The following is a 26583-nucleotide window of genomic DNA, read 5'->3' as shown; positions in this document are numbered from 1 at the left end:
GAGGGCGCGCAGAGGGCGGGGGGCGAGCGCGGCTGCCGGAGCCCGGCGGTCCTTCCTTCCGCGGGGCCGGGCGCGCCCCCTGCGCGGGGCGGCGGCGGTGGGCGGCCGGGCGCCCCCGCCCCGCTCTGGATGCCCATCGCGGCTGCTCGGGCCGGGGGGTGGCTGCGGCTCCCCGGCGCGGGGCGCGGGCCAGGATGCCGGTGCTGGAGCGCTTCTTCCCCGCGGCAGAGCCGGGCAGGCGGAGGAGGACGGGGGAAGAGCCGATGCCCTTTCCCGTGGGCAGCCTGCCCGGTTATCAGCAGGGAACCCTGGCCTGGGATTTGCCCGAGATGATCAAGATGGTAAAGCTCGTTTGGAAATCCAAGGGAGAGCTCCGCGGGGCGAAGCACAGAGGGGTTCTGGAGAGCGAGGACGCCCTGGGCAGTTCGTCAGGTAAGTGTCCCCCGCCCTGCTGCTCGGAGGAGCGAGGGAGCACACGCAGCTGGGGGCCGCGGCCGGAGCCAGCCCGTCCCGTCGCAGGGCAGAGCCGCCGAGGCCGGGGCTGGAAAGGCGCGGAGTGCTGCCCGTCCGACCGGCGGCCGGGCTGGAAAACGTGCTTTTGGCAGCTCCCTCCCCCGCGGGGACAGGTATACCGGAGTTTGTGCCGGATCTGAAACCAGGTCCATTTGCCGATGGCGCTCTCCCGGTCCAATCTGTTGCGTGGTTTTATACGCAGGGTGATAAAAGCTCGGCTAAAAACTAGAGCAAGTAGCTCCGTGGCTTTGAGGCTGACCTCGGCCAGCCGCTGGGCTGGGTGCCGGCGCGGGGGAGCCTCTCCCCGGCCCGCACGGAGCTCGGCACGGCGGCCCCGCGGTCACAGTGACGGGGGAGCGCAGCCCCGGGGCCGCCGGGCAGCGCGGCCGTAGCGGGAGCTTCCCCAGTTGCTTTCGTCGTGCCTTCCGAGCGCTTGGCCTGTCCTCTCACACCGCCGAACACACACTGATCTTTGCGTGCCCTGGGCTCATATCACATGCTCTGCCCGCCCTTCTCTTGTGCAAAGCGGAGCGACTCCCTTACGGCTTGTGTTGTTGGCCACCGGTATGAAAAGCTTGAGACCAATTCTTGGAGTAACGCTGCCCCGTCCCACTACTTTCTCTTTAAACGTGCTGTATTACTGGCTAAAGAACATATGCTTTTCTGTTAACTGTATAAATCTTGCATGTCAGAATTTTCCTAACTCACCAACTTATGGCACCACATCACGTGATTTATTGAAGTCCAGGTTAGATTTAACTGCATTTTCATTAGGTAGAGACGAATTGTCAGGTTAGCATGGTACTTCTGTTCTAATTCTGCATGTTGACCCATGCTCTGCATTGCTTATGGTTCAAAATGTCTTGCCTTATGTTGGAGGCAACCTCTTGCCTCCTTCAAAACCTCTTGCCTTCTCTTGAATACAGGGTCGTAAGGCTATAGTATCAACTGCTAATGTTTTATTCTCCTGTAATTGTATTACTGTGATTTAATAGACTTAGTGAAACTGTGTGGCTCATTCCTTCAGAGCTCTGCATTATCTCATCTCTGCAACTTGGTCACTAAATTCTTCCAATGCACTCAGGCTTCAAACATTATGTCTTCACCTTCCGTTGGTGTGCCCTTTATCGAGATCTATAATTGACAGTATTTTGTACCAGAATAATTTAATTTCTTAGGTAAAATAACCTCACTGTAGGTATTCAAAGTGCCTGTGTGTGTATGTATATATGTATTCTCTATGTACTTGTATAAATAAACTTGAATATTAAATAAGTATCAGTGTATCACTTTTGAATGCCCGCTAAGGTTGACTGGTTGGCCATTGCATGTTCATTATTTCAGATGTTTGCAGTTTAACCAAAAAATGCTCGGTTCCCTTCTGTTTTGAAAAAGGGAAGATAGTTCTTGGGCTCTGAGGAAGATGTACAATTGGCCACCCCACCCTTTGGGAATCACTTCACCTTAAAAGAATAATAAGTAAGAGTATTGTGGATAATGAAAGAGAAGGTCAAATTGCTCTTTAAGACATGGAGCAAATCAGCTGGGAAGGTACCATAGCCAACCAGGGAGATTGAGGTTTGTGTGGTGAGTGCCGAGTGTTCAGAGATGGACCCTAATCAAACAACCTAAGAAATGCTGCATTGGTTACACCTTATGTATGAGTAATAGTGGTTTTTCAGTGTGCTTGTGTTTTATCTGGTGAAATTACTTTCATTAGGTAACAAATGAGATTCGCCTTCAGATTCCTGGAGGCAACTAAAAATGAGCATGAATGTACAGAGACAGATTAGTCCACTAGCAGGATGTGAGTAACTTGCATTTACTCAAATGACCATTAATCGTATCCTGTGGAGGGACAGTCCTCTTCATGATGCCAGATCCTATTTCATAAGCTCAGCTGACTTACACCAGTACAAATCGGAGCAGAAGATGACTCTTAACTCTCAACTCTTTAAATACGAATCATCAGACAGTTTGTGAACCAGACCTGGGTTGCTGGTTTTTCCTCCTCAGCAACAGTCATCCTAGTAGTTTTCCCTCTTGTGGTTTCATTTTAGTCACTTTAAGTACATTGGAGTATGTGGGAAAACCAGTAAATGCTGAAATCTAGTATACTTTATTAAGTTCAGAGTCAAAGAATGCAGAAATGGGAAGAGAAGATACTCTTTTGGAAGACTCAGTAGTTTGAAGTAGTCTGCTTCATGTTTGTATGGTGTTTTGTACGTGTTTGACTCCTTAAAAAAAATGAACAAAACTGTATCATTTACATGTTATAAAAAAGGCAGTACACAGTTGGGAATCAGATTTTCTTCAAGTGAAGTTAAAGCAAATAACTTCTGCTTGAGGTACTGCTAGCTAGGCAAATAAATGTTGATTGTTCAGTAGTAGAGTTCACAACGCTTTCCACATCAAGGGCTTTTTCATTTGAATTTGTAAGTGTTCATGTGATAACTCATGTCCTGTTATCACATCCTCATAAAACTACTTTGCTTACAGTAGAAGAGGAAATAGATGTGAATTCTGGAAGGAAACTGTCAGGATTTCTGCCTTGCTTGATCATGATAATAGAGATTTAGCTAAGCAAATTTGTTTCCTTGCCTGAGTGATTGGACTGGGGTTTGAAATGGCTTTCAAGAAAGATACAACCCTCTTAACCATAGGTAGCGAGGAGGAAGGAGAGCTATATCTGCACATGATGTGGGTTCTGTGGATGGCAGTGTCTTGGGGACCCACATAGCCATAATTTATACCACATTCCTCTTTCCTGAGGTAGGGGTAGAGAGCTGCTAGAGAGCAAAACTATCTGTGTATCCTGGACTCTCAAATGTAAGAGCTATATCTGGATCTTTCATCTTGTTCAGTACTGAGAATAAGCTACTTAATCTCCCTGCAAAAAAAGTTTTTGCAAGACATCATGCAGCATATAGCTGGGATGAATGAAGAACTCTGATCTCGTAGAGACTGCCTGCCTGGGATGACGATGATTTATTTTCACTGCCAAAGCAATAAAATTCACATCTTGAGCCTTCTTGTTGCACTGCTTTTTAAAGTTAATATCAGTTAAAACTACAGAGCTTTCTCCTGCTCCTGGCCTGCTGTTGCTTGGTAACTTTTTTTTCCCCATTTCAATCCCTGACCAAATCAGCACAAAACTGTGATTTGGTGAAGCCTCTCTCTGGCTGTACCAGAAGCCATTTTGGTGGGGAATTGGTATAATTCGATATCATTCCTTACAGTGTTTTGAATAGATTACTTGCAAGCCAGTCCTTTTGACTTGATTAAAATAACAGCAAATGTTGATTCTTATCTGAAACTAAGTTGATCTCTAGGAGGGAACTTTGTTCTGTTTATGACCTAACTTTTTTATCACTCTTTCCTAGAGTTCAGCAGTATCTTTGCAGATTAAACAAACCTGATTGGGGAACGGGTACAGGTTCGCCTCCAAGAGTCTTCCTTATGAGCATTAGCAACCTCCTAAACTTGCAGTGATCATCCCAGATAACTCCAGAGAGACTTTGTGTGTTGAGTCTTGCACGTGTGCAGACATGCAAGACTTTCAGAGAAGGTGCAATGCTACTTTAGAATTACCAAGGTCTGTTGAGAACACTGGGTTTTTTGAAATAACTCTGAATGTTTTTTTCCACTTATCTCTCTCTGTCTGTACATATTTTCTCAGAAATGTAGGTTCTGATTCATGAATGCATCACACTTCTTAACTGATGAGTCCCTTTGCCATGAGTAGGAAAAACAAACCAGTACTGCACATCACTCCTATTACAGTTTGCTTCTGGGAAAATTTCTATCAGTTGTTGGTGCGTCTGTTTGCTTCTCCTCTTCAATCAACAGTCTCCTTTCCAATTCAGTAATCCATTCAAATGTCTTGCCATTGTCCAAACTGATGTTGCTCTTTCAAACCTTACAGCTGTGTGCTGAGCAATCCTTGTGATACACCCGTTAGAGAGGTCAGAGTCAAATCATGTGTGCTTCTTTGGTGGTCACTTGAAGGTCTTCCCTAAAGTTATACACAGGACCTCCCAAAGACTCAGTTCTTCATAGTGTCCAAGGAAACATGCCTTCTACTTAATTTTTTTTTGGTATATACCAACTTTTATCATGCTGTGCAATAGCTTTGCTGTGCTTGTTAAAATAAACTTCATGCTTCCTCTTCCCATCGTTGCATCTAGAATCTGACCCAAAATGATTTGAGTCAGAAGGAGCCTTTAAAGATAATCTAGTTCCATCCTCCCTGCCATGGACAAGGACAGGGAACTCCCCCTAAACCAGGTTGCTCAAATTTGCATCCAACCTAGCCTTGAACACTTCCAGGGATGGGGCATTCACAGCTTCTCTGGGCAACCTGTTCATGTGTGTACTTGCTGAATTGTGTTTAGTTGTGACACATCGAAACTCGTGCATGTGTTTGTAGTTCCACCCAAATAACTAATAATCATAAAATGCTTAAAATTTGTGAATTACTGAGAACCAAATGGGAGTTTGGCTAACAGCTTCAAAAGGTCATCATTTTGTGTAATTGATGTTGAGCATGTAGGTGCCATAGAGGTAGATCCAAGCAGTAAATAAAACATGGGAGCTATCAAATGGCATTATCCTAGCATCTGACCAGTCTCCTGTGTTATTCCTTAGATTGAAATCAGCTTTCAACTTTGTTTATGTCCTGCTGAGAGATGCACAGCAGGCAGGAGGGCAGCTTGCTATATATTTCCTTTTTTTTTCCCACCAAGTTTTATGTTAAGACTTGTTCAATCCATTACGGTTACTAGGGACAAAGAAAGTGAATTTGATAGGATCAAGGCTACCTGTGGCAACTTGGTCTGCTCTCTGACTGCTGTGTTGGAACACCAACCCCTGAGAAGTATGCTCTTCTATATTCTTGTGAAGAGCTGGTTGAATCAGTGGGACTGTGTGTGATGATCTCATTAAGAACAGCAAAACGAGACACTGTCCAGTACCACTTCTATAGTGTGTGTAAAGTAGACCAAGAGATAGAATTCGGAGTACATCTGTAGGTAGTGCTGTTCAAACATAACTCTTCAGTTTGCTGGCTGAACATAAGTTAGTAATACATGTGAATTGGGGTTATTTTTTCCAAGAGACTTTAATAATTAGAGAATTTTGTTCAAAGATTTAAAAAAATAATTTTGAGACATTAAATTGTGGTTGCTGTTCAAATTAAGGCCCTTATTTAGCACCTAGCTCTTTATCTTAAAGTATTTTTAAGATGTAGTATAGAATGAGAAGTTGAACTGCTAGTAGAAATCTTTGATTTTGAACATGTCAAAATGAGCTGATGTGAGTGTGTTTGTCAACTAAAGTCTGTTTATTTTGTGAGTCCAAGTTTTCACTCAGTTGTACTTAGCCACTGTGCTTAACCACTCTCTTCTACTTCATTCCTACGTAAATTTTCTGTTGTGGATTTGTTAGGATTTTGGGATATTGTTTAAGTTGGAAGTGACCTTTAAGATGACCAAGTCCAACCATTAACCTAGCACTGCCATGTCCACCAAAATAAGAGCTAGACCAGGGATAAAGAATTAAAGAAGAAATAATCTGAAAATCTCACTGATTTCTGAATGGTCTTTCAGTTCAGCCTGGCTGGTGCATTTTTTGTTTGCATTATTGTTGGAAATGTTGGAAATGTTGGAAAACAGAATTTATTTGCAGAAATACTTGGAGAAGCAATTTGAGCAGCTGTTCGGTTACGTACAGCCACAAAAGAGAGAAAAAGATTACAATATTATAGAGTTAAGACTGCAGGATAAAGTGAGGAGATAAAATGTAATTGCCCAGGTTGGATGTTGACCAGCATGAAGGGAATGCTGCTGGTGTGCTAGAAAAGTGACAGAGGTAGTATGTCAACTCTGCTGAAAACTATAGACACAAATAGAGCAAATTCTGGTGAGCTGCGAAATGGTGGACAGATCTGTGGTTTTCAGTGAAGCTGTTCTAAATATCAGGAGCCAAAGATGTGGCTTCATATATAAAAATAGTGTTTCTAAAGGAAAAGCTACTACACTATAATATAAATGGAGTTTTTTGGTTGTGGTTTTTTTATGGGTTTCTGGTTTTGTTGTTTTTATATGATTGTTTGCTTCATTAGGGTTAAAGCCGATGGCTTTATTTTACTTCGGTAAATTGTCTCTTAAATTCTCTATACTCTGTGAAGAATTCAACTGAGAAGTGGCTACCAATAGTAAGCAGTAGTGATATTAGCCATCATTAGTGATGATGATTTTCTGTATTGCTTAAATGTTGTGAGAGAAATGTTTAAAATGCACAGTGGGAGGTGTGGTAATACATCTAGCTTCCAATGCTTCTAAAGTAGGAATAGTGCATTCTATGCAACGTATTTGCTATTTCAGCCCTTCTTCATAGCAAACGTATTTTGTGGTTTGTCATGCTTAAAACTGCTTGGAGACATGCATCCCAGACAGCTTTCTGTAGTCCTGCTTTATGAAGTGTGAGTTTGGCTTTCCATCCAGGCAACAAAAGAAAAAGGGTGCTCATGTCACCATTTTCTTCACTATGATGTGAGAATCTATTCAGACCCCCTCCCCAGAACTCTGCTTTGACAATATGCTAAACCATGTTGCTTATGATAGCTCACAGGCTGCCAAACTGCTGTCACATTTCCAAGGGGCATCTTTATGAATGGGCAAACTTGTCTGAATTGGAGTTGTACTGCAGGAACTTACTGGTGTCAGCTTCTTTGAAAAAAGTCAGCTGACCTCAGACCGTTTCTTCACAGCAGTTATGCACCTGGTTCTGGCCATAATGCTCTAAAACATGCTAGTCCTCCTGTCTTCCTTTGGTCTGGACTAAAAAGTGAAACACTCTTGACACTTAAAACATGCTTTGACATTTGTTAAAAACTTTTTATAAGTCCTCCTAACCTTGTTCAAAAAGAGCATTTAGCCTGCTAAATTCTGGGATAAATTACATTAACTTAAGTACTCTAATGGTTTGTGGTACAGACTTGCAAACACAAGATGTTTCAGCTCTTCATTTTTTTCCTCATCTTGCGACATAAAATTTCTTCTGTCACTGTTATGGCTACAAACGAACAAACTCTGTATGGCAGAAGGAATAAATCCTTCTTGCTGGATAAAGTATTCTTTTGGCTCTTCTGTGGACAGCCAGCTATGGTTTTCCCTTTCCCCTCCTCAAATCACCACAAGATCGTAGGAGTTCCTTGTTTTAACCTGTTACCTGCTAGGAAGAGGCACAGTCTTGTGAAAGTTCCTGATGCTGCAAAGATGAATGTAGTGTGGTCTAAGGTGCGCACAAAGAGGAAAGTCTGACACAACAAGAGTTTATCAGGCTCAACATTGAGAGTACTGCTGTCAGATCTGCCTCTCATTGCAGTAGAGGGGCAAAACCCTTCCACTGCTCTTTGAACAGAATACTGTGAAATTCAGGTATCCTACAAATTTCTCTCAGAAAATAAGATTTTGTAAATCAGTTGGCAAAAGTCAATTACAATCTTTGGGAGTGCTACCTATGGGAGTGCTCCCCAGTCCAAGGAGCTGAGGACCTGGTTCAAATTGCACTGAAGCTAGGGGCAGTCTTTCCATGGACATGGATGGGCTTTGTTCTAAACCCGGATGTTCAATAGTACTTATAGGTAAAATCCTGTGGAAGCTGTACTCTTAAGTGTCTCTTTATACACAGGAGACCATTTGGAGAAATTGCCGTAAACTTCCCCAGCTGTGATCCGTTTTGAAGGGGAAGTATGTAAAACTCCATTTCCTTCGGGAGACTATGAAATCCTTTAATCTGTAGCCCGCTCTGGTTTGTGTGGAGGTAATGCCCTTCAAATATTGCTATCTCAGTGTTCTCCTGCTATCCCTGACCTAAGGTAAGGACAAAGTATTAGCTCAAAGACCTACTTAATAGATGCTCTGTGCAGGTGCAGTTAGAAATGAAGTGTTATCCTGGAGGGTTTTCAGAACTCACTGTGCTGTGGCAGGCATTGCTTCATTCCTGCTACTTAAGCACTGCCTTGAGATTGAACGTTTTGTTTTCAGCTGCTGGAATTACAGATCAGCCAGAAGAATAACTCTAAACTAAGTACTGCACAGTAGTGTTGGAACACTGCTTTTGAAAGTTAAATCGTAAAGCAGGTTCATGAAGGAGAAGGAATTAGTTTTAAGCTTGCTGGAGCTATGTTTCAAAATAGTCAAAAGCTGGTGAATATTCAATTAAAAATTATAAAGAGTAATTGGAAAATGCAGGCACAGAAATTTCTTAAGACATCAAAATTTTGACAGGTGCAGAAAACACCTTAAGCACACAGCCCACTAGCCTGTTTTTTAATAGCTGTTGACTAACTTCTTCCTTGTCTAATAAGAAGTGGTTCCCTGAGCAAGCTCTCTGTTAGTTAAGGTTAGCAGCAGTGAGTCCTCAGGGGGTTATCGTTTCATGTATCTGATTATCAGGAGACCGTGTTCAGTGAAGCACCAGGTGCTTATCCAAATTGCAGTCTGTTCCAAACTTCGCTTATCCAAACATCTTCCAAACAGTTCATGTGTGCAGATCTTAAGCTGGAAATCTCGTAATTACAGGCTTTCATGGAAGATTTCTTATTTCCTGCTTCCAGCCTGAGTGGATATACTGCAGGAACAGCTACCTTCACAGTAATTCGGCAATTTCATTTCTAATTCCAAATAGAACTGAGAGAATAAAGGGGTGTGAGATACTGGGCTTCTGTGAAGTGCCAAAAAGAGCGATTTGATCCAGTTTGGGTTTTGCGTGCAGGTTTGTCTCATTAAAATAAGTGGGAGGAGGGAAAAAATTCTGCATGCTCTGCTTTCAGATTTTTTTAACGATAGAGATTATATTCAGCCACATTAACAGTGAGAAACAGAAAACTGCGTGCAAGAGATTCTGAACTTCATACGCGTTGCACAGCTATTACACTTGCTTTCTCTTCTTCCTGAAAACAGTAGTGAGCCTACATTTTGTGCTCTCATTTGGGAACTAAAGCTAACTGAATAAATTAGTACTGGTAATAGTACTGGGCCTTTCTTGAACTCAGTTCTGTGTGTGTGTGTAAAAGAGGTGTGTTGCTTTCCATGACCACTGGAAAAGAGACTAAGCAGAGAGGAATTTACTGCACAGATGAGAACTACCACCCTAAAATGGCAGAGGAGCGAAGCTTTTAGGTGAGACACTGTCAGCATATACTTCCAAGCAGGGTCAGTTTGAACATCCTGCTTAGAGTCAGCAAACTGAGAGCTCTGAAGAAAGCTGAGCAGTGAGGAACAGAGAGCCTTAAGAGGAAACGAGCAATGGGTAGAAGTTGGAGGGAGAGAAGAGGAATTTCTTGGTGCTGTTCAGTCCACTAGCATGTCTCATTTAAGTTTAATCCCGAGTTCCCTCCTTGTCAGTCACGAGAAGGCAATGATCACTGCTGTATGCCAGTGCTGGCACAGCTTTTTCCCCATCTTCTTTCTGTCAAGTAGTCCTGCCCTCTCATTGAAAACCATAATTGCAGCTGTGGATAAGGGCATGGTGACACTGATAAGATGGGCTTGGTGCAGTCATGCATTGACTCTCAGAGGCTTTGCTTTAAGGTGCATCTTGTGCATTGTGAGTTACCAGCTTTTCTAGCTTCATGCATCTCAGCCAAAGTGATGAAAATAGCAAGGATAGCAACTCAAAGTTACAGCAGCGTGGGGGCTCATGTTGAAGACATGCTGAAGGCATGAGCATACAGGAGCTGTTACAGGACCACACTAATTCAGCTTAATGAGTAATCAGGAGGTTTCAGCATGATATCTTGTGTTTCTTCCTGAATGTAACTAACTTGCCCACGGTAGAAGTGAAAAGAGTAGAAGAACTTAAGGGGCTAGTGCAGATAACGTACTGTGTACAAGGTGAAGTGCAGCAAATAGTACTAAGTAGCTTAAAACAGAAGTGTGCTTAAAGACCCTATTTTGCCTGTGGAGAAAATAAGAGAGTCAGAAGAACAGGATCCTCCTATCTTAACTAGACTGGGATGTGTTCACTGAGTGGTTGGCATGGCTTACCTGTGAGATATGTATGATCTCTGACAAGATTTCACAGAGCCTCAGTAGGACCTGGATGCTTAGATCTTCATGAGTAATTAGGTATGAAGTTCTGTTTTGTTTAGATAGAAGTCTGACTTTAAGTGTCTAAGAAGCTACCTGATTAGTGTTAAATAAATGCTTAAGCTACCTACAGAATACAGTGTTCTGATTTTCTGAGTTACAAGATGCAATCTGTAAAATGCGATCATCTATTGAAGGTGTGTAGCTGTTAAATCATATTTACATTAAAAAGATGGAATAAGGTTATAACTTCTAACTAGGCAGACTCGACAAGCTATTTAATTTCTCTGTGGAATAGCAATAGAACAGATCTTCCCTTCCCCCATTGCCAGCCACACACATCATTAAATATGTATTTAGTAGCTGGCAAAACAGACTAAACGTTAAACTAACTTTACTAATAGTGAGCTTGAATTCTCATACTGAAAATGCAAGGTACCTTATTTAAATGTTGGCCCCTTGACAGAATCTGCACCACAAGCCTCACAAGACTGTCACTAATCTTTTTGTAGGTGCCCTGTAGCCAAAAATGTGCTGATGTCTGGCTTTGCACAGACTGGAGACCTGGGAGATTATATGTTTTGAATAGGATCAAATGACTAGAAGGGGAGAGCACTCTATACTTAGCTGTCTTGTCATACAGACAGAAAAATGTTTTGCATGTGACCTTGTTAACAGCATGAGTTAAGAGTAACACTGTGAGGTAGAGGCAGAGCTACTGAAGCTTGGATAATAATTGAGAATCTGTGTTTTTCTGGTCATCTGCTTAATTATTTTCCCCCCCTTCTCCCATTTAGACTTAGTGACTTCAATTTTCATGCTGATTTCAGATCTCATGGAGAGATGAGGGTGAGAAAATCTAAGACAGCTAGAAGATCCGCTCTCCCGGGGCCAGTTCTCCTCCATGTTAGAAAAGCAGAGCAATAGTTCAATAGAGGATTTCTTTTTCACCATCACTGTCAACTCCTCGATTTCTCTTAACAGTCACTTGTTGTCCTTTCATACTGCAAAGTCTGTCCAGGCATGTTCCTCAATCACAGTGCCTCTGAGCATTTTTCTGAATTAATATGATCAGGCTTACTACCTCACTACAAATTAATTATCTTTTGTTGCAGTCTTCTGTCTTCAACATAACTGGATCCCACACCTGCAGTCTTATTTGCCTCTTCTCTATTTCAGGTAGTCTGAAATCTTCCCCTCCTGCTGCGTCCACTTCTCTGCACAGTAGATTTTCACTGATGCTTCTTTCAACAGAAAATTGACATCCCTGTCCCTCTCACTCCCTCTTCCTCCTTTTTTAGAGGCAGAGTTTTCTTTCCTCTACTGAAGGATAGCACATGGTAGATAAGACTGTTTCCTGTTGGAGTCTGCAGACAATGTCCTGTACAAATACAGCTTTCTCAGTCACTGTATGAATGACTTGTGAAATGTCTCATAAATATCTGTTCCCTAGCTCAAGTCAATAGAACTCCTGTTTTTCCCCAGATACCATCCCACATCTTATTTTAGTTAGGGTAGATGAAGCCACTGGGACGACTGTCACCATGCAAAGGCAGGCATGCTGCCAACCAGCAACTATTTAAATTATGTGTCTCAGCCAGGAGGTATATGTTCTATGCCCTGGAGGAGCTTCTCTTTCACTTCTGTCCAGAAGGATAGAGTAGATACCGAAACTTAATTTTCTATGAAAACCTCGTTGGGTACTGGGTCACAAATGTTGCAATCACCAAAATTGTATGGCTTGTTCCCAAGTGAACTGGTAACGTGCTGCCAGTACAAACTTTTTTGGCTTTAATATCATTGCAGAAAAGGTCTGTTCCAGTTCCCAGAAACATCTTTTTATCAAGAGAAAGTCCTTAGCCTCCTGTGAGTGAGTACAAGCAGGGCAAGCAGCAGCAAAACTTTGTATATGTCTCACGTTGCTGTTACAATTAGGCTACTGAAAAAGTAACACAGAACCATCAGAGCCACACACAGAGGCAGAAGTGGAAGCAGCAAAGATCAAATAAAATGAAGCAGCATGATAGTAAAAAGAAAAGCACAGAAAAATACAAATGCCAGACAGATGGCTTGGGTGGGGAGCACAACTAGTCTTTGGGATATCAGAAGAATTAGATGACTGTTTTAAAACCTTTTTAGAGAGGGAAACCAGTAATTTAACCAGATTGGACAAGGATAGAGCAAAAATAAGCTGCACTGAAATGAAGAAAGAACAGCTTCTTGGGCATTATTGGTGTAGTGCTACATTACATTACAAATCATAGAATAGTTTGGGTTGGAAGGGACCTCAGAAATCATCTAGTTCCAACCTCCCTGCCATGGGCTGAGAAACCTTCCGCTAGACCAGGTTTCTCAAAGCCCCATCCAAGCTGGCTTTGAACACTTACAGGGATGGGGCAGCCAAAACTTCTCTGGACAACCTGTTCCAGTGCCTCACCACCCTCATAGTTAAGAATTTCTTATATCTAATCCTTCAGTCTGAAGCCATGTCCCCTTGTTCTATCTTTTCATTCCCTTATAAAAAGATGGAATAAGAAAATGCATTCTTTAAGGCTTGATATGGGTGTTGGTGGAAGGTGGACAGTGAGGAGGCAACAACTCACAAAATATGTGGCATTCAGTCCCCTCTGGGGACAGGCGTACTTATTCTTTGCAGGGGAGGGGGAGATGGAACAATTGAAACTATTTTTGCTGTTACTTCTCTCCCTTTGTTATCAAATGTAAAATCTGCAAACACAGATGTTACAGTGGAACAGGGAAGATCTGGGCAAATATTTTATTTTGCTGTGTCTGTTTACAAGATGTTTCTACAAATTAAGAAACATAGGGGAAATACTGAAAAAAATAAAACGGAGCCACCTGCCAGCTCCCATTGCCTGGAGTGGTGTATCTTCCTGCTTGCTTTGAGTGTAAAGCCACACCTGAATGCTTGACCAGGTGAGAGAGGCAGTAAAGCAAGCTGGTGGAGCCACAGATGGTGATTTTCCTAAATCACCAGTCACAGACTCTGAAAATGCAACCTACAAACTGTTACCAAAGGAGATGGCTTTCAAAAAGCTGTCTCTACTGCTTGAAAAGCAGAGGCGGGAGGAGGATGGGTGACCACTATGATGGGTTTTCTATATGAGTCTGTTATAAGATGCAGGGTGGAGGAAGGAACTGACTTTCTTCTATTTCCTTTTTAGCTACTGAAGGCATGAACTAATTTACAGGAAAGGTGCTAGGCCTTTTTGGGGGCGGGGGGAGGTGTGGAGAACAAAGGCTCTGTGTGTAACTTAACGCCTCCAGGGGGAAGTCAGCTAGCATTTAGAGCTCTTAGATTCCAGTGTGCAACAGATCAGAAATGAGGTTGGAGTGTCAGCCATCAAAATACACACAGAAACCACTTTAAGGAGGCATGAATTATGCATGAGGCAGTCAGAAGCTTCTCAGGGCTATGTTGACCTGTCACAGGTGATCTGTGCATCGGCTCAATGGTGGTCTGATGGTGCCTTCTTGCTGTGTGGCAACCAGGTTGTATTTCCTGGGCTGCAGGACGGTGTGGAGATTGAAAGCAGACCTGCGTCTCTGTCTTGGGCTGCTCAGCACATTGAGAGTATAGTTGTACAGAGCTAAACAGGGCCACAAATGGGAATCAAAAGGAATGCTCTTCATTGCAGACCCTCTTTGTACAGCAGATTTAAGCAACTTCAGGCAGGAGAGACTTTGAGCTGCCGTGGCACCTTTCCAGGATCTAATAAGAACTTGAAATGGAGCCCAAGCCCTAAATGCACTTTATTTAGGCTGAGAGTGGCAGTTTTTATTACTGCTGTAATTCAACAGGAAAAAGCTTATAATTTTGTTTTTGAGTTTCTAGCTTTGAAACTAGATGGACTTAGGGAGCTTTCATGTTAATTAACAGGTAAGATGAGGGCCAAACCCTTCTCATTCTGAATTTACTTTGCCATCAGTGCTGACCTTCCACACAGAGATTATTATGCTTGCTAGTGAGGTAAAAACAGAGTTTGTATCATAGTCTCCTCTACAGTTCAACTTTAAAACCAGCCCACAGCATGTGGGTACAGATGGATGATAGCTTTGGAAACCATGGTGGTATGTTGGAAGTTCCTGCTCACAAGTCCATTAGACAGGTTATTTAACATATTTAACGTATTTTACATTGAGGGAGCCTAGGGGTGTTTCCATGCTCCTCTAACACACCAGAGCTAGAGGGATGATACCTTCAGCAGCATGGCAGTTACTTCATAAACCAATATACCCTTTGAGTACCATCACTTAACCTTCTTTGTGCTTGAAGGTTAGTGACTGCCGGGAAGACTTACTGTTGTTGAAAACAATGGCCTCTTAGCAAGACCAGCTACCAATATGGCTGTTGTAACAAAACAGATTGCGCCCCATATTTTGTAACTGACTCAGCCCTTCCCAATTTCCCAGATTGAACCAGAAGGGAATTTTTTTTGCAGTCTGACCCCATTTGGTTTGCTTGAGGCCCAGTAAAGCATAAAGTAAAGCCAAGGTTGTAAGAATCACTCAGCTGCAGCTCTGATCCTTCCTCTAGAACTTTTAATTTACTGATTTATGGCTTTCATTTTTTTAAATAGGTGTATTCCTTTTGCAAATTTTAAAACAAGGAAAAGTAAAATGGCAGTTGATCAGCAAAACTGACTTCTCAGGAAAACTAACACAAAAATCAGTTTTGATGTGCTATTGAAGGAATTAAATGGTACTCATCCCCAGAAGTTTGTAAGTATGTCTAATTCAACCATGGAATATTTATTTACACTATGTATAGACTGCTGATCTGTAATTTATGATGTTTGTAGATATGCACATTATTCTATGCCTTCAGAAAAAAATTATCACAGTTTAAGATACTTTGTGTTTATCCTGATGATAATTAAAATCTTTCAAGTGTAGCTGTCCATTTGTCCAGTATGGCCCACTCTGCCCCACTTTGTGCTAGCAAAGAATGAGAGAGAGGAGCTAAGCCTGCCAGGGCCTCTTGGAGTTTCATGAGGAGCTGAGGCATGATTAGAAACTGGAAAAAAGGAAACCAGGAACTTTTATGTGTCAGTGAGAAAGGATGAGAGTTTTATGAGTGTAGAATGTGAGCAAAAAAAAAAAAGGGTTTAAACTTTTGCTTCTGTTCCTAGGCATGATAGAAATAAAGAACTAATTGAGCAATAAAACGTGCTTATTGGAGTTGGCTAGTGTGGAATCACTTGTAAAGGATTACTAACAACAGGATGAGAGTTTTTCCTCTGCAGGGAAGAAAAGTTAAGGAGTATAAAATACATGGCATAATATAGTCATGGACATTTGAAATGCAAATACATATAATGTCCTTACCTTCCTTCCAACTTTGGCATTCATAAAATCTTTCCACAGTTCTGGTGACGAAGGGATGAATAAAACCTCAGCCCTGTCAATGAGCAGCAACTTCACTGTCACTTGTGTCAGTGCTGCTTTAGGTATTTTAAATCTGTGGAGTCTTGTTTCTGAAGTGCGAGTAAACTGCATCAGGGCATTCTGCTCAATGATAGCTCAGGATTACTCCCAAAATAAACACTGTTCCCCATGCTTTACTGTTCATGCTGTTTTAAAACCCAATCTTGAAGGTTACCCTATTGGGCAACCTAGATCCCTGTGTCATATTATGCTGGGCACTGTTGGTGAAAAAAACTCCTGCAGTTATTAGATTCCAGAAAACTGAAAAGTAAATCTAATAAACAAATGTAATCAATGAATGTCTTTGGAACTGCTCTCAAATAATGACTAAAATTTGTAAGTAAGACTAACCACTTTGCTTAGCAGTAAGTAGTTGTAGTACAGGATTTTAAGGAAAGACTGAAGGAAACCAAATTGCTCAGCTGCCACAAATATCCTGCTCTGTTCCTGTAACAGAACATAAAACAACAACTAATAAAAGAAAAGTTTTATTAGCTGTTGGAAGAATTATTTCTATCAGCATTTCCCAGTAAAATTGAGGTGACTTAATTCCCAAACTTTCTTTCAAAAAGGGCGTTTTTTCAAGCTGTTGGAAGTTGGCCACTAAATGTGTCTGTAACACATTAGGCACTGTTTCTCAAAACACCTTGTGGACTGCTAATTGGGGTTTGCATAATACCACAAAATTGCAGACATTCCTTTGAAATAAGTAGGAATGAAAACTGCTTTTCTGGGGTAAAAGAAAAAGGAATTTTTTATTTTTAACAAAAAGGCCTAACAAAAATCCTTTGTTTGAATATGTTATAATTATTGTTTGCTTTTTTTTCCCCTGAAGAAATTAGTTTGAGGAAAAGTTTCTAAACAATTTTGAATTACACAAGTTCAAGGAGGGCCTTGTACATACAGTACTACTTTTCAGGCCACGAGGTAAACAATTATGAAATGCCTTTGAAATGCAAGGTTGGTAAGGCTTTTCAAGGTTACGTATTTTGTCATTGAATACAACAGTAAGTTGTTGGGAGCAAGAGTGTGTGATACTTACTTATGCACAGATGTGCAAATGAAAAAGTTATGAAATTTAATAGCCGTGAGTCTGAATTCTTAGTTATAACCCTGTTTTAAATCTGATTTATACTAGGAACTGGGTCAGGATCTAAAAGAAATTAAAAAAAAAAATTAGAGAAATACATTTGCTTGGTCAAAATTCAGACTTACTCTGCTCTTTTGCTGGTGAGTGCATGTGCGTTTCAGGCCCATCTGCACTGCAAATCTGGAGTTGTACTGGGTTTGAGTCTGAAGGTGGTTTTAGGGTAGAACAGGATTGAACCAGGGCTGGCACAAAAGAATGTTAGACTGCATTCTGCACTTCTGGTTTTTTTAACCATTGGATCACTCTGAGCTGTGAATCCTTTTCATGGCTTTGAATTTTCAGAATGTCAATCCAAGCAAGCTGATTTTGTTTCAGCAGTGTCCAACAACTTATCATGACTGGACATGGGTAGCAACTCTTTATGAAGAAAAAGCTGGAAAAAACCAGTTTCAGAGCACTGTGAAAGAGTGACTGGGTGCATGAGAGAGACAATCCTGTCCAAGTAACTATTATTTCTACCCGAAATTCTGAAAGAGTAGATGTAACATCTTGAGCTCTGGATGACATACCCAGCCTGAAAGCATGAACATTGTATTTCCAAATCTGTTTCACCTTGCTGCATGATTTTATGTTTAATGAAATAACAGCAAAACAGAAGCTTTAAGGCAAGCAGATGTGCTGGATGTTGATAGAGTTGGAAATTTACCCTGTGTTTATCAAAAGGAACAGTCTCTTATGGTCAGGAACTCAGTACAGCAAATAATACAGTAGTTTGGGGAACAGAGAGATGTTGCAGAAAGGAGAATTTTTTTGATTCAAGTGCCAAGTTTGACAGGACTTTGTTTGTACCTAATAAATACCTAATGCTTGTATCTCAGACATGGTATTTCAGTCTTGTATAAAGAAGAGTTTAAATGAAAAGTACACGTCCTTCATGTAAATCAATTACTCAAAAAAGGAAAGAAAATCACCTTTTGTTATATTTGAAGCACAGGAGGAGGCAGCAAGGGCAGATTAGCAGGGCTTTGTGCAGCAGTGCCTGTGTATGAAATAAACAACTTTTGACAGGAAGATTACAAAAACTGGAATCATGAAGAGAGAAAAGCTGTTGCTAAATGGTAAGCATGTATTTGCTTTATTTACCCACCATTTTACTTCTACTTTAACAGAGATATCTTCCAGGCTCTTGATCATCCCTGAGCTGTCAAAAACTTTGTCACCTGTTCAGTAAACACACATTTACGCAATCAAAAACCCCCTGCCCTCTCATGCAGCGCCCCATGGATTCCACTCTGCTGCTAATGCTGGGGCATGGAGTTTGTGCACAAAAGTGGCTGGCAGATTGCAGAAAGACAGGGTGTCCAGTGCTCTATATTTTTAACTTTATACATCTCTCTTGAAAAGACAGGCGGATGAACAAAGGAAATGCAGAAGGGCAAAGGTGGGAAAACAACCTGATGAGAGAAAAAATTCCTTCTTCAAATGACAGGCTTTGTCACTGAGCCACGAACTTCAGAAAATAATGATGACTGGTCAGAGGTATCCACTAAAGGTAGAATTCCCTTTCGATTGATAACAAGAGCAGTTAGAGTGGAAAAAACCCTCTAGAAGAGCACAGCGTGCACCCATCTCTCTTAGCAGCAGTGATGAGAAAATCATCCTCCTCTCCACAGAGTTCTAGAGTCCTTGTGAGTGTAAGGTGAAAATCACAGAAAACAGTCACAGAATCAGCTAGGTTGGAAAAGACTTCTGAGATCATCGAGTCCAGCCTATGACCAAACAGCCCCTTGTCAACTAGACCATGATACTAAGTGCCACGTCCAGTTTTTTCTTAAACACCTCCGCCTTCCACCACCTTCCTGAGGAGTACATTCCAATGCCCAATCACTCTTTCTTGTGTAGAACTTCTTCCAAATGTCTGCCCTAAACCTCCCCTGGCGCAGCTTAAGACTGTGTCCTCTTGTCCTACTGCTGGTTGCCTGGGAGAAGAGACCAACCCCCACCTGGCTACAACGTCCTTTCAGGGAGTTGTAGAGAGTGATGAGGTCTCCCCTGAGCCTCTTGCTCTCCGGGCTAAACAACTCCAGCTCCCTGAACCTCTCCTCATAGGACTTGTGCTCGAGTCCCTTCACCAGCCTCATTGCCCTTCTTTGGACATGCTCCAGCATCCTTCCTCAACATCCTTCCTGAACGAGGGGCCCAGAACTGGACACAGCACTCGAGGTGTGGCCTCACCAGCGCTGAGTACAGGGGAATAATCACTTCCCTGGTCCTGCTGACCACACTGTTCTTGATCCAGCCCAGGATGCCATTGGCCTTCTTGGCCACCTGGGCACACTGCTGGCTCATGTTCAGCTTCTTTTCAATCCAAACTCCCAGATCCCTTTCTGCCTGGCTGCTCTCCAGCCACTCTGTGCCCAGCCTATAGCGCTGCATGGGGTTGTTGTGGCCAAAGTGTAGGGCCCAGCACTTGGTCTTGTTGAAACTCATACTGTTGGATTCAGCCCACCTATCCAGCCTGTCCAGGTCCCTCTGCAGAGCCCTCCTACCTTCCAGCTGATTGACACTCCCCTCCCAACTTGGTGTCATCTGCAAATTTGCTAATGGTACACTCAGTCCCCTCATCCAGATCATCAATAAAGATATTAAATAGGACTTGCATAACAACTCAAGGTTCCATTCCTTAACAGTTCTTATTTTCTCTTATCCTGATACAATATTATAAAGAATCAGATGTGTAATAAAAATGCTCATGAGTCAAAGTTCTTTCATTCATTCGCTTACTAGTTCCATAGAAATTTATCTATTCAGAATTACAAATAGCAGAGACGCTAGTGATTGTAATTAATTGGAGATAACATGTATGTTTGCACTTTTCAGAAGCTGCTACTCCTGTCACAAAGTTTAGAAAAATTTTGAAAAGTTAGTGAACTGTTTGCTGTCACCAAAGGTGCCTTTGCAAAATTTGTATTGAAATGCAGTTTCCTGTTGCAGGCACACCCATGGTTCAAATACATTCTGTTGTGTTTCTTATTTTAGAGCCGCTTCTTAGAAATTGCAGGGGGGTACCCCAAAAGATAGATAAACTGCACACTGAGAACAGTGTTTTCTGAGATCATGAAGAAAGTTCTCTTTGTTTTTTGTTTTTTCTAGCATTTTACTTGTTTCCCCTACAGTTTAAGGTTTGGCCCACACTAATTGAAATGCATGCTTACACAAAAGCCTGCAAAGAAGTCTTATCTCAATATTATTTTGAGGATGGACATGAAGACTGAATTATACAAGGCTATGTGATCCTTGACTGGATTTGAACCTTAGCAGTCTGCCTTACGTATATGGAATAGTCAAAGCCATTGATGTTAATTTGTGTGCTGGTAAAGAAGTGTCATAAAGTAATTTTACTCCTGACCTGAACATGGTAGATTTGTTTAAATTTAAAGCCCATCAAAGTTCTTTACCTAAAATCTAGTGTAAACTGAGAAAAAATACTGTGAGATGGACTATTCCCTCAGTATTTCCAATCCAGTTAAAATGTAATTTAACTTTCTTTGTGATTCTTTGCTAACACCAAAAGTGTTACCTTTCCATTAGCCTACTCCATCTAAAGGCAGGAAATTAAAGCAAAACTGTATCTCCAGCCATGAAAACTGTTCATTTTAGCACCAATTTCTTTAACCAAGCAGAGTTTCATCTATGTATGAAAATGCACTGAACATCAAGTAGGCAACCACAGCATTGCTCAGTTAGCTGAGTAAATTGTCATATTGACTCAAATTGTACTTTCTGCACATACACACATTTCAAATATAATTTTTTTACTCCTGTGGTGAAAATCCTCATTTTCTCTTGTTGCATATAACTGCTGAGCAGGTGCAGTGAAGTATAAGCATTAGATACTTCACAAGTTGGTGGGTTTTACATTTACATTGTGGGACTGAATTTGGAAAGACAACAGGAGCCTTTAAATTAGTATTCACTGGTTTCAGATAGCAAAGATTATGTAGTTTTAGGCAAGCTGACAAAAGATATTTTCCTGTCTTTCAGTGGGTTTGTACAGCATGCGAGCATCTCACGTACTGCTTAAGGATGTATGAGATGATAGTTAATGAACTGTGGTAAGCTAAAAGTAAATATTCAGATATGGGCATCATAGTATGTAGCTCAATGAATTTGACCACAATGATTATATAATTACTGTGGTAATGAATGGTTTCTGAGTTTTGACTTCACAAAGGATAGTTATGTACTGTTAGTATTTTCTTGCTAAGAGTTTAGTTTAATTAGTTGAGTTTAAACATAGCTTGCTATGAAAAGCAAATGTTTTAGTATGTAATTTTTTTAATGAGTTAAGACTAGGGAAGTATGAATTTACAATGAGAAAGCATAGTGAAAGGTTAAGCGTTCTTCAGCAATACCCAGAAAATAGGTTTCTGCTGAAAACCTATTTGGATGTCTCTTTTCCCCCTTGGTACTGTTGAATGAATAGCCTTTAAACCCAATTAGTTTTTTGTCAAATAACATTTGAAAATATTTTATTGTATCCCTTCCACAAAAAAAAAATAGGGTGAATCTAATAGAATTTTACATACTATTCTAAATTACCCCCAGCATTTAACATAGTTATCTCCTTTCTATACAGCTTATCCTAGAGTTGTGGTCCTTCTAGAGAATTTTGTTCTTGATCACTAGGGGTCAGTGATTCAGCTCAAAGTTAAGATGCTTCAAGGTATAGCCAGAGGAAATCAAGTCAACTGAATATTTCTCTGGGCTCCACTGACTTACGACTTTGACTGTAATGGGAGCTGGGACATGTAACTCATATGCAAATGCTTACATTAGATGTAGGGAAATAATTTTCTCTCAGCCTTTATGTTCTGCTAGACTCTGATGAGGCTAGTTTATGATGGTCTGATCTAGAGCCAGCTGAAGGTTTCTCGATGGACAAGGTAAAACTGTATTTGGTGTTCCAAGAACAAAGAAAATGGAACACATATTCTGTTCTTACCTTTGATGGCAGCAGAGCTCAATATTTTGGTGCCAGTAAAAGAAACTGAGGACAAGAAAGGCTGAGAAAGGCTGGTAGGACTTGCCAGGCCATGCAGAGGGGTGGAAGCTCTGGGAGAAGCAGATGGGCATGTGAAGAAACAGGCTGGGAGAGCTCAGAGGGATGTAGCAACTGTTAGTGGGAGTTCTGTTCCCCACGTTGACCTCCCCAGATATGTTGTTGGAAGGCTGGGATGGGTCAATGGGGGCCCTCACCTTAGTGACAGTACAAGAGAAACCTACGTCTTCACTTCTAAGTCCACTCCCTTTCCCAAGCTGCCTTTATTTCTTACGTTCCCAAAATAAGAGCATCCAGGAGCACCCTCATATGCACAAACACAATGTGCGTGGCAGGCCTGGCCCTCAGCCTGCTCCGCTGCCAGCACCCAGCAGCTCTGATAGCATAAATGAACCAAGCAGAGGGCAAGCAAATACAGCTCTTGCTGCTTAACCCAACCCCTTCCCATTGTGGTTGCAGGGAGAGGGAGCAGTCCTTCCCCCTCCTTCCTTTTTGTCCTGCCTGAGTTCTTGGAGGAGAGCTTGGTGCTGCGGGACCCAACATTAAGTGACAACCAACACAGTACACAACTAATTTGCCCCACTTCTGCCTAACACCTTACAAAGGGGGTTTTTTTGTAGTATTTAGGCAAAAAAAATTTTTAGTAAAGCTCAGAGGGTCTGAAGGTTTGCTGTTTGGCCAGTGTTTTTATTTCTTGACCTGTTCTTTCTTTGGTGTGATGGTAAAAAGTAAGAATAAGAAAAAGTAAAAGAAAGAACAAAAGGAAGAACAAAACTCACCTGAGTTATGTCTGTCTGCCGCTTCTCATGAAGTAGTTAGCAATTGAAGCATTATTTTGATGTCTGTCCTAATAACTCAGTATGTGTAACTGTTGACCATGGTTTTGGGCAGTTTCCTTATTCTGCATAAATGGTATTCTCCTTCCACATGCTAAAGCATTAAGGATATGCTCTACCATGTTGGAGGCTTATAATTTTGTATTTTGTGGGTTGGGGGAGTGGTTTGGGTTTTTTTAATCTGTAATGAATTACAGCTTAAAACAGCCTTCTGCTTTTCTCTTGGTCTCCCTCCTCAGTACAGAATAGTATCACAGGATTTTCCCCACTTTGGTTGTTAGGGACAAACAACATTTGATATAGTCTGAAGCCTCTGAGAACTGCTTCTTTAATCCTATTTGAAAAATTACTACTTGACAGATGAATATTTTTTCCAAGTAGGATGTGCTGCTCTTGATAGCTTGTTACAGACACCATGGAGCTCTTAGGAGTGAATTGCTCTGTTCAGTCACAGCGTGGTCATTGTGGCTGCAGCTGTTCCCTTTTAGGGCCCTCTGAGTGGTTCTGTCCTGATCTTCAGTGTGATCCTCAGGAATAACAGAGAGCATCATCCTCTGGGCCAGCAGAGCCCTCAAAATTCCCTATTAATCACCCTGAGAGGTTCATATAATAGTGTAAATGATAGTCGTTGTTTTATGATGTGGAGACTTGGCTACAGAGAAGTAAACACAAATCAACTTACTCTTAATTACTTTTTAAAGGAAAACAGATTTCCTCTGTAGTGATAATCAATGAGGCTTGTGTTTGGAGGAAAGATGGATTATTCAAAATGAAACCAAATCTGCCCAGGGCAGATTTCCAATTGATCTTATTCCTTTTTAAGTTCACTTATGCTTTCATAAATTTGCTTTAGGAACAATTTTAAAAGCAGTGGTCCAATTGTGTCAGCCAGTACATTCTTCATACCTTTTATGATTTTCCAGACTTCAGTTTCCATGTCTAAATGGCATTATGAAGCACTCTCATATGTATTTCTTTCTGAATCTTAATCTTCCTAATTAAAAGTCAGTGACTACATAGTGACTTTGACTATATTTGTCAGATGCAGAAATGCAGGACATAGCTTGGGTCTCTAGGTCTTGAGAAGACACTCGTTTTAACAAGTCTGTTATCATTACCACCATAAGCAGCTGCATCAGTCACACCCACCGAGAAGCTGTACCTGTAGTCTGGGTTCTTGTACCCAGACTCAGATCTATCCAACTTAACCTAGAACAACTCCTTTGATGAGAGGATGCTTATACGACATCTCTTTTGGGTCCAGTGTCTCACAGGCATGTATACAGCCATGATGTTTTCACTCTGTGCTGCTCTGCCAGCTTGCCATGTCATATACCAGTGTGCCACGCTCCTCTAACAGCAACAGTGGTGTGGGAGGCAGCCTCAATTCCAGCACCTGCTTCTCCTCCAGGCTTGCAGCTGGAAATTGGAGGCCTATTCCCTTTTTGACAATTTTCAGGCCTGCAGGACCTAAACCCAGGTTTGGCATGTAATCCTCAGAAATGCCTTTTATGAAAATTAACTTTGGGTTTTTTAAGAAGCACTGAAGCTGTGTGAATTAAAAGCATCACATTATCGAGTTTCCAAGTAGAGTGACAGATTGTTCCACCCTGTCCTGGTGCCATTGTCAGATCAGAAAACGATGATTCCTTGGGTGAAAAAGAAATACAAAGTCTTCATAGCTAGAACTGAATAATGTCAATTCTGTAATGACAAGATATTACAAAATTACTGTCTCATGTCCTTTAGGATTTGTTTTTCTTTATCAGTCTCCTCTGTTAGAACATGTTTACAGTAGGTACTCTTTTAAACTGAAATTTCTAAAAAGATTCAAAGAAAGAAAATGGGGAAATTACCTTTCAGTGACAGCTGTAATATCATGTAAATCATTACTAATGGAGAACAATTATGGAGGCTCAGAGTTGATTGTAATAGATTTTTCACACAAAGAAGGAAGGATGTTGGACCTACTGCAGAGCCGTGAAGAAGTAATTACATATCATCTTTCGTACCTAAAAAAATGATATATTTTTAAAGATGTCACACTAGCCATCACACACTCAAGAACATCATGTCCTGGACAGTAGAGTGTTTTATTTGCATTTACATCTTTTAAAGCAGCCATCTGTACTGCAGCATTCTCTGTGCCTGCTTCACAGCTTGGGTGTGGTGTGTGCATTGTTGTTTTATTTTGTGCAGTTGTTCAGTAACCTTGTGAGTACATTGCAGCCATTTAGGATCCATGTCGTATATGCTGACTGCTGTCTGCTGTCTTACCTCAACCAATGTGTAAGTTCTTTTTCAAAGTGACTTCTACTTATCAGTGACCTCCTCAAGACTAATACCTCTCCTAGAGGAAAGGCATCCTATTTCTACAGTGGTATTTATACTAATGTCTGAGAAGGTTTAATGAAATATAGTAATTTGAGGTTCATAACTCTAGTGAGAGATAATTATTCATAGATTATGAAGATGGAGTAGATGCTAGATGAATGCTCATTTGCTTCAAGGACATAATGCTGTTTGCCCCGGCTATTTGGTTAATTTTCATCTGATTTTTCAGTTCTCTGTATCAGCACTTCCCTTAATTACGAGTGGGTTATGGTTAATGCCTCTTGTCTCTTGCCTCTGCCTTACAGATCGTGAAAAATTACTTTAGAGCAGTGAGCATTGACCTGATGGATGGAAGGCTTCAATTGCACCTCCAATTAGACTTGCCTTTTATTCTGTCCAAGTGGAAAAATAAAGTGGCACTAAGACATGGCCTATTTGTGGACTGAAACCCAGAACCAGGACCAGCCCCTCCATTAGATGTCATTAGAAGAATCCCAAAACTCAGATCCAGCCCTGCACCTTAATCTGCATGTTGTCGTGATTTTTGTGTCATGGAAACTCAAAGCTGTGTTGTAGGATCATTTAGTGACCTGAATATAAATATAGGGACTTTTTGAGTGTCAACATTAATTTACTTTAAAACAAGTCAGATCATGACTGTTTTCATTTGTTCGTCTGTTGCAATTGCCTGGGCACAGCCCTTATCTGCTTGTTCTCTGCCTTTGTTCTGAAGTGCAGAATTAATTCTTTTAATTAATAGTCAGGTAAAGGATGAACATGTTTGATATGAAGGAATTTGGACTTAATGTATTCTCAGAAGATAGTTTCAGTTTCCAGCATTGGTGTGCCATCTGTGAAATGGATTTTATGTTTAACAGCTGCGTAAGAATGAACTCAGCCTAGTTTACATTCATTAACAGGAAAAGTCTGGTGTTCTTCCTGTATTTTGGACTGGTCAGGATCTGTCTGACCATTTGTAGAAGGATTTGCAAAGGAAAGCAACCCCTAACAATGGTAGTTAAAAAAAAACCGCATATTTTATGATCTTAACCACTAGTCACATAAAAAATCTTTGGTGTTTCTTGAAGACATAACAGGAGCAGAACATACATGTTTTCTTTCGGTTAATCCCCAAACATCTGTTTTCCCAGTGAATATAAGTATAAACAAGAGAATGAGAGGAAAGTTTATTTCCCGAATTTCAAT

The 26583-nt window shown here is 41.2% G+C and overlaps 1 protein-coding gene across 2 annotated transcripts in view; it reads left to right on the top strand.

Moving 5' to 3' along the window:
• Window positions 1-26583, top strand: part of PDE7B (phosphodiesterase 7B) — a 186003-nt gene that overhangs the window by 102285 nt on the left and 57135 nt on the right. The window contains exon 1 of one of the 2 annotated variants that reach the window (XM_027690435.1): window positions 112-432. The exons of the other annotated variant lie outside the window; for it this stretch is intronic. Within the exon in view, the coding sequence (XP_027546236.1) occupies window positions 195-432 (238 nt within the window). The 5' untranslated portion in view covers window positions 112-194. Of the gene's footprint in view, window positions 1-111; window positions 433-26583 lie in introns of those variants that run through there. 2 annotated transcript variants of the gene reach the window in all.

Source organism: Neopelma chrysocephalum, unplaced genomic scaffold (genome assembly GCF_003984885.1).
Source record: "Neopelma chrysocephalum unplaced genomic scaffold, ASM398488v2 Primary Assembly neopelma1_23, whole genome shotgun sequence".
NCBI lineage: Eukaryota > Metazoa > Chordata > Aves > Passeriformes > Pipridae > Neopelma > Neopelma chrysocephalum.
The sequence above is the reverse complement of the archived record's forward strand: the minus strand, read 5'-3'. Positions and strand labels throughout refer to the sequence as shown.